This window comes from Brassica oleracea, chromosome C3 (genome assembly GCF_000695525.1).
Source record: "Brassica oleracea var. oleracea cultivar TO1000 chromosome C3, BOL, whole genome shotgun sequence".
Taxonomy (NCBI): domain Eukaryota; kingdom Viridiplantae; phylum Streptophyta; class Magnoliopsida; order Brassicales; family Brassicaceae; genus Brassica; species Brassica oleracea.
Window position 1 is genome coordinate 17466214 of NC_027750.1, and position 8746 is coordinate 17474959.

At 37.7% G+C, this 8746-nt stretch overlaps 2 protein-coding genes across 2 annotated transcripts; both read right to left on the reverse strand.

Annotated features, from left to right (window-relative positions):
• Window positions 1-1962: 1962 nt before the first annotated feature.
• Window positions 1963-2519, reverse strand: LOC106333573 (EC protein homolog 2). The gene is made up of 2 exons (XM_013772008.1): window positions 2405-2519; window positions 1963-2325 (listed from the first exon to the last, which is right to left on the reverse strand). Exons 1-2 carry the CDS (start codon window positions 2491-2493, stop codon window positions 2154-2156), a joined length of 261 nt encoding a protein of 86 aa, XP_013627462.1. The 5' UTR covers window positions 2494-2519; the 3' UTR covers window positions 1963-2153.
• Window positions 2520-5970: 3451 nt separating this feature from the next.
• LOC106332811 (amino acid transporter ANTL1) lies at window positions 5971-7520 on the reverse strand. The gene has a single exon (XM_013771303.1). It carries the CDS (start codon window positions 7367-7369, stop codon window positions 6149-6151), a length of 1221 nt encoding a protein of 406 aa, XP_013626757.1. The 5' UTR covers window positions 7370-7520; the 3' UTR covers window positions 5971-6148.
• Between the last annotated feature and the right edge of the window lie 1226 nt (window positions 7521-8746).

Consider the following 8746-nt stretch of genomic DNA (forward strand, 5'->3'; position numbering starts at 1 on the left):
GTGTCCTGATAACGAGGTTTCCCACAAAATTTGCATATATTCCGTGTCTCATCCGCTCTCTAGTAGATCATGCAGTTGTCAATACATACATCTATCACTTCATACGGTAGTTGAAGACCTGCAACAAGTTTCTGAACCTCGTAGTATGAACCCGGTGCAAGGTTATCCTCAGGTAGAATACCTTTGACAAAATCAGTAATCGCATCCATACATTCTTCAGCCAAATTATAGTCTGTCTTAATACCCATTAATCTAGTTGCAGATGATAAGACTGAATGACCATCTCTACAATTTTGATACAAAGGTTGTTTTCCTGCATCCAACATGTCAAAAAATCTCCTAGACTCGGGGTTTGGTTCTTCCCCTCTATAATGATCATGTACCATCTGCTCAGTACCTACACCATAATCTATATCTGTTCTAGATTCTTCTAACCTAATATCAGGCTGAGGTTCACTAACAGGCTGAGGTTCGCTAGTACTACCATATTCATAACCAGTTTCCCCATGAAGGTACCAAACTTTATAATTACGTGAAAACCCTTTCATATACAAATGAGTCCAAACATCAAATTCTTTTATAACCTTATTATTATTGCAAGAAGAGCAGGGACATCTTAACATACCACTTTTTGCATCCGGTTGCTGTTGAACAAGCCTCATGAATTCTCCAATCCCTTGAACGTATTCTTCCGTAAGCAAATTGGTGTTCGGATCCAAATGAGGTTTATCCATCCACGAACGATAATAAACTTCTGAAGACATGATTTTCACGGAATTGTTATGACTAAAGAGAATGAAGAGAGAATGAAGTGTGAATGAGTTGAATGAGGAGGGGTTGTATTTATAGGAAATTGCTTACGGACCTCCGACGACTTTCCGACGAAATTCCGACGGATGTAAAGAAGTCCGTCGGAATTCCGTCGGAATTGTCCAATCCCAAACGGCTACACAACGGTCATATGTATTTGTCGGCAACGGTCACATGGTTCGTCGGAATTCCATCGGAAAATACCGATGGAATTCCGACGACTTTGCTGTTAATCGGAATGTCGTCGGAATTTCGTCGGAATATACCGACGAACTTCCGACGACTACAACGGTTACATTTTTTATCGGAATGTCGTCGAAAAGTCGTCGGAAAATTCCGACGGACCATATTTCGTCGGAATTCCGTCGGAAATGGCCGACGGAATTCCGACGACTTATTTTTTTTGGATTTGGTCGGAAATTTGTCAGTATTCCGTCACAAATGTCCGACGACCTTGGTGTCCGTCGGAACCTCCGTCGGAATTCGATGTGTTTTCTTGTAGTGCAAGAAGAAAACTGAAAAAAAAGAAAAAAAAAAGATAATACCTGTTCAGAAACTTTTCATCAGATTCGTCTGATTACGAACCTTAATTTACTTTCAGATCCTGCACAAGAAAAACCAAATCCATGAGACAAAATGCTTGATTTAAGAGGGAGAGAGTAAAGCATAAATGAGGATCAGGTACGGCAAAAAGAAAAGAAATGTTAGTGTTATGGTGAAACGGTTAGGAAGACTCAATTAAACTTAAGTCACAGAAAAAACAAAGCCATAAAAATCGTAACCACTTCACGTAATATCTGATTTTGAAGTCTAGGATAATTCTTTTAACCAATCAGTTCAAGTAAAATATAAGTACATAAATTTTCGTTTGCACCAATTTTTATTGATGTAAGTTTTGTATCATTTTAACAAGTGTTAATGAAAAAAATAAATGCATCAATTATTTAATTGATATAAATTTGTTTAATAAGATCATTTTTGCTAAAGTGATACAAATTGACAAAAAGTAGATCATTTTACTAAAACTGATGCTAAATTAATTAATTATATTATCAGTTATTGTAAATGATTTAAAATAATATATATTTGTCTCATTTCTAAATAAGTAATTTAAAGTAATGTCATTTATTTTTGTGATGCACTTTAAGTGATTTAATTCACTCATTTTTTTGTAGTGCTTGGTCTTCATATTGGACTTTAGATGGAAGCGCTTTCAGTACAAGAACAGAGAATAAACGATATGTTTGGTTGTATTTGGACCTGGCAAACACAGTTTTATTCCAGAAACTGGGACCTAATCGACTAGTTCGTACCCTATTATACAAGTATGCTATAAACATGGTCTAAGCGGCACAAGTGGCGCAGGTGCAACCCTCCCCACAGGTGCAAAAGGCCTTGCCGCCCTTAGCGGACGTCTGGGTCTTGGAGCATGTGCAAGGGTTGCAGCCGCAGTGCTCCCCACACGGGCACATGTTGTGTTCTTGATCCCCACCAGATGCTGCGCTCATCCTGCACCTACATGGACTCCAACAACGTTCTTTTTTAAGTTGAACAAAACACATCAATTCTAGAGAGCATATAGAAGAGTAGAAACCTGCAGGATTCTCCACCTGGACAGGGAGATGGGCAGCCACAGCGATCGTTGCAGCCAGCGGCTGAGGTTCCTTTGCCTATGTCTGCCATTTCTTTTACCTCGCTCTTTTTCTTTTTTTATTCTACTCCCGTCTTTCACATGATCTATATAGATATAGACGATGGGTCGTGCACGTGGCCTCTATGTTGGGTAGCATGTGCCATGTGGTAGCTTCTCGTCTCACTTGATTGGTGACGAAGCTTCATGAGTTCAAATGTGCTACGTAACCACAGCACCATCACAAAAAAAAGATTGACGAATTCATACATCAATAAAGAGTTGCGGTCCCAATCAATGCTAAACACACAAATCATGTGCTAAAACATATATCAACACGAAATATATTTAAATTTTATACACTAACATATATTTAAAAAAAAAAAAAATTTTATACACTAACAAAAATATTTATCTTTATACGTCCATTGACCGTATCTTCATTAGTCAAATGATAACACTGACATGACATCTACATTTTAATTAATTAATAAAAATAATAAAAAATTCATTTTAAAAATCTATAGATAGTGGACATCAAACCCAGTTTAGAATCATATCTAACCGTATGCTCAACCCCTGTGCTAAACCAGATTATTAGTTGAATTATGTTTTAAATATATTGGACCATTTTTATGATCTTTTAATTAAAAGGTAAGATGTTTTGTATATTTATGTTAAGCCCAATTTAATAAGCTAATATGATTGATTTAAATTCGACAAGTGGTTAGGGTAGTCGGGTAGGTAGTTCGGCATTTGGGTAGTTAGGTTTAACCAAAATCTCGCATAAATAAACTGGAAAAATGTTTGGGTCGGTTCGGTATTTTGGGTAGTTTTTTTTTTAATTTTTACCGAAATTAACCGTTTTTTTAGTTTTGATTATATTTTGGTTAAAATTCGATTAAACTCGGGTGATTTCAGGTAATTTTACTGAAATTAACGTTTACCTAATTGAACTGAAAACCATAATTTTAAATAAACCTGCCAAATCGAACCAAACTTCTCACCAAAATTTTGGTTTAACGGGTTTGGTTCGGTTCAACATCCCATACCTAATTTAAACGGTAATCAATACCAATAAAATATGATCATTCCCAAATTATACTTTTAATGAAAGTTACAGTTTTCTCAAAAAAACTTCTATTTTTACAAGGAATTAATAAAATTTATTAATTGCATTTAGGTTTTTTGGTTTTGAGCCTACTGATACACCTAAATGGATCTATAAGTAATGAGCATATATATGTATATAAAAGATATGTTAACTTTAAATTTAATATAAATATTCTAAGTATAAATATATTATGAACCATAAATAAATTAACAAACACATGAAAATATTCTTTTCATAAATCTATGTATCAATATTCAAAATAGATAATTCAAATATTATGCAGATTTTCAATACAAATCAAAGCTTTAACACCATATATCATATACATATTTGAATATCATTTTTCCGTGTAAAATGTCATTTTGTACATAGTATTTATATGGAAAATATGAGTGTTTAAGACTATTTTAAAAATTATCTTAAATTCATTTTTTTAAATCTAAAATAAAAATACAAACTTATAGTAGGTTATTAATAACGAAAATAAACTAATATTGTCATATCGATAAGTTTTTTTTATATTATCATTTTTTATTTGGATAACATAATAAAATTTCATAATATTCTAAAGAATCACAATTTTTGTAATATTTAAAAATATATGAGTAATTTAATCATTTAAAAAAAAATACTATCAGATATTTTGTGTTTTTTATCGGATCAATGATGTATCATATCACCGGTTAATAGTGAGTTTTTGGGTTTTTATTGGGTTCTATCAGATTTTTAATTAACAAATTTTTCATCGGATTATGTACAGTATATCGGGTATATAGGTTCAACCACAAATCTAAGTTGGATATGAAAACAATTCTTAAACTCAAACATTATTATAGAACAACTACCATATTTCGAACAAATACCATATTTTGAAAGAAAAAAAAACAAATGATAAAAATCTAAAAACTCAATTATTATGGATCGAAACAAAAATAATGGTAGTTTGTAAATCAGTTTCAATCAATAAATAAAAAACAAATCCGCGCTTTCTAAGCACGGATCAAAATCTAGTTTAAACTTATGTCTTAGTAATATAAATAACTAATATTAAATAAGTGCATATGAATAACGTAAGATATTTATAAAATACAAATTTTACTAAATTCATTAGTTTTTTATTACTTATAATTTTATATGATATTAAATGATATATGAGTTACATACAAAAATATTTCCAAATTAGTTAATCTTTCAAACGCAGATCCAATATGTACTACTAAATATATAATAAGAATCTACAAGTAAATGTTAGTTTGAAACAATGAACTAAATGATGAACATGTAAACTATAACATTATGGTGTTTAGAAAAGTCATATAAACATTTTAACAGATGGTTTTTTTTTTTGACAGCAAACGGCTATTCTATTACTCAAACTTGAGGTGGTCTGGGAAGCCAGACCGGAATAGAACAACCAACAAAACATAAAGATCTATGGAAAGAACGGTTAATGTACATATATTTGCCATTAATAATTTAAAATAAAATCTCTATATATATATAAGTGTGAAAATAAACATCGCGGATCAAACTCTAGTTGACATGATTAAAAAGGAGTCACGATCAAAACATGATAATATTTATTTGATACATGGCTGGACTGGGCCAAAATGCTTATTTTACCATCCCTGAATATAAGTCGTGGTGGCCAAATGATACGAGATATCATAGAATGTTGGAAACATTACCTCTAAAGGATTGAACAAGAACGAGAACGTCAGGTGGCCTAGCGGCAGTACTGAACATTTCTCACACACGACTACCCGAGGTCGCCAGTTCGATACTCGGGGAAAGCGGGGTAGTCAGGTGGCCTAGTGGCAGGACTGAACGTTTCTCACACACGACTACCCGAGGTCGCCAGTTCGATACTCAGGAGCAGCAGGGTGGAACTGGGTTAGCTAAAAAATCCCTACGGGGATTTCTGGCGAGGTGGCCCTTCGGGGTGAGCCCAGTCACTATAAAAAGTTCAACCCATAAAGTTTGAGAACGTCAGGTGGCCTAGTGGCAGGACTGAACGTTTCTCACACACGACTACCCGAGGTCGCCAGTTCGATACTCAGGAGCAGCAGGGTGGAACTGGGTTAGCTAAAAAATCCCTACGGGGATTTCTGGCGAGGTGGCCCTTCGGGGTGAGCCCAGTCACTATAAAAAGTTCAACCCATAAAGTTCTAACCGGGCCTCGTAGTCTGGTGGTAAAGGAACCTCGGCTGAGGTGCCCGCCACCCGAGTTCGAACCCCGGCCACGGGGGTATTTACATGGGCTGCCTCTCGCCCTCCAGACCACTTCGCGTAACCAGGGGCCCTTAAGTGGACGCTTAAAATTCCTGTAATGGCATGGGCTTAGGCCCGGTGGACTAGTCGATCACGCAAAGTGATCGGATACTGGATTATCAAAAAAAAAAAAGATTGAACAAGAACACCGTAAATGTTATAAAAAATAACAATGGCAACAGTTGAATCGAATTGTTACCAATATAGTAATATAACAAATAGTATTCTGGAAATCTCTTGATTGAAAAGTAGAAAAAGATTCGAACAAAAGAAGTCAAAATGGGCAGAAAAGAAACAGCAACGTTCAGTCTCTTTTCACCTACCTACAAACTCTGGTTCCAGTTGAATATCTCGCTCAGGGAGCTCCAAGTACCTGAGACAGCCAGAACGAAGCCCAGTAGCACGATCCCAGAGTTGAAAGTCTGTTGCTTCCACCCTATTTCGTCTTTGAAGACCATCAGATGAAACAAAGCAGGCAACACGAAGCCCAACGCACAGCAGACGCTGCTGCCCACCAATGACAAAAAATCTGCAAAGTTTGGCACCAAGAGAGCCACCATGGTCACTGCTAAGACGAGTAGCCATCTGAGCCACACGCAGTACATACCACTCCAAAAACGTCTCTCAACGATCTCAAACACAGGGTTCATCATCAAGGGGAAGGTGAAGAAGAGGTTGATGCAGAGTCCCAGCTTCACCAGGCTGCTCACCAGACCTGGCCCCAAGTTGGCTGTGATTATGTCCATAGTTTCATCCCCAAAGGCCATGTAACCTAACACACCGAAAGCTCCGAAAATCAACGCGATGATTCCCATGCTGAGGGCCAACACTTTGCCAAACTTTTCCTTGTCCTTCATCTCCGATTCGAGGGGTAAAACCATCCCCACACCTTCGAAGGCGTAGACAGCCACTCCCATCCCATAGAAGAAAACTGACATACCACCAAAGGCAACCACGTCAGGCCTTTGCTCCACTGCAATCTTGACATCCTCCACAATCACCACAGCCATTGCGCCAAGATCAACCACGTCGGCGAATATGCTTAGAGGTGCCAAGTGAGTGAGCGTCTTGACGGAGTTCAAGCCCAGCTGAAAAGGAAAACATCCCCATATGTAGAGACTCTTAGGGGACACGTGTCTCAGGGTCAGAGTGGTGGTTGGGTTGAAGAGATTAGCTAAAGTAGTACCGATAAAGATGAGATATCCGACACAGAAGCCAGCCTGGGACAAGATGATAAGAATGTCAACGAGGAACCTCCCGAGTGGGCCGCAGACTGCAAAACCAAGGTCTCCGAAAGAGCCGATGTAGGCGGCACCGAGCTTGCGGCGGATGTGAACGAGAAGCATCATGCAGTGGGTGATCAAAGCCGCTACGGAGAAGAGCGTGAGCACACCCATGAGCCATCCGGTACGCTTGAAGGCGTAAGGAAGACCCAGAACCCCAGCCCCGACGATAGCAATAAAGACATTGGCGAAAGTCTTGAACTGGCTGGACAAGGGTCTTTCCTTCCCGAGAAGGGGTGTGTCCTCTCTCGCCGGTCCCATGTTGTCAGAGATTGGGGCCCTCTCGAAATCAAATTTATCAAAATAAAATAGGTGGATGATTTGGGCGGCATTCCCTCGCGCTTTTAATTACCACCTGAAAACAATCTTCTATTAAAAGCAGCCTCCCTCTCCATCGTAGCTTCAATTTGGTATAATAAATCTCTCTCTCTCTCTCTCTCTCTCTCTTCATTTAGAGATATTACTGTTTATGGATGAAGAGAGAGACATGGCGAGAATTTCTTGTCTGCTTTCATGATCGTCTACAACATATTCCTTCATCTCAGTCATTTCGCTGTTTCTCCTTTTCTTTTTTTTCTTGTTAGTGCCAAATCAATGATCAAGTTTAAGATTATTACCAGCTCCTATCTGGGGTCTTGTCTTATTGTTCCTCTGGCTTATCTTTACTATGCAACATAGATTTGACATGTGTTGGTTGAGCACCCCCACTAAAAAAGGATGACGATATGATAGATAAGAAAACCTACTCTTGATAGCGATCACCATGGCGGCTGCTTCCATGGATCAATTTCTTCACTGGAATTTTAGTTCTCACTCTGATCTTCACATCCTTTGGTGTATGATCGGCCTCCACACTCACATTCTTCTACTCTTGTGTGGTCACCGCGTTTGGTTACACGTTACGTCTCCGATCAAGGTTTATGCTCCCTGATTAAGGTATCTTCAGTGCTCCGTCTCTGATCCGCGTTACGATCTCTTTGGATAGTTCGATTTTAACTCGGCTGGAGCTTTGATGCTGAGATTGAGAATCTATCTCACAAACCAGGCCAACAATCGCTCTGTGCTCAACGTCTCTTTCTTGTCATCAGCGTTCATCATGTTGAATCTGGAGTGATCCTATATCAACAACTGCATTGTCTGATCATGACGGTATTGCGTCATCTCATCATTTGTCTCATCTTTTTTTTTTTTAATAATTGGATACATGTGATAGAACAACATATCATGACGGTATTGCGTCTAATCCTTGATCAGCTAGTCTAAACAACCTAAAATGAAGTTCTCTAAGAAATATAGAAGACTCAACTGTTGATTGAGTTTAATGAGTTAAGAAATTGTTATATACACGTATATGCACCTGCAATCTCCATACATATTGTGAAGATAATACAGAAGCGGCTCATCACACACCGCTGTATGTACCATACATATATATATATATATATCTTTAGGAGGAGAATGCGGAGTGCAGAAACTAACTATGTACTATTCATGCATTGCTTGTTTCATGTGGCGTTTTAGGCACCATATTTGTTCATGTTTTCTGTATTTGAGTCGGTGGTTGCATGTTTAGAATCTCATATTTCACTAAGTGGCTCTGATGTTGCCACTCCTTTTTCTTCCTCTTTTCAGATCAGT

Excerpts from the sequence above, each read along its gene's own strand:
- LOC106333573 (XM_013772008.1), bottom strand. The coding sequence starts at position 2,493 with ATGGCAGACATAGGCAAAGGAACCTCAGCCGCTGGCTGCAACGATCGC. Across the intron at positions 2,326-2,404 it reads CCAGGTGGAGAATCCTGCAG|GTGCAGGATGAGCGCAGCAT; the intron begins GTTTCTACTCTT and ends GAGTCCATGTAG.
- LOC106332811 (XM_013771303.1), bottom strand. The coding sequence starts at position 7,369 with ATGGGACCGGCGAGAGAGGACACACCCCTTCTCGGGAAGGAAAGACCC.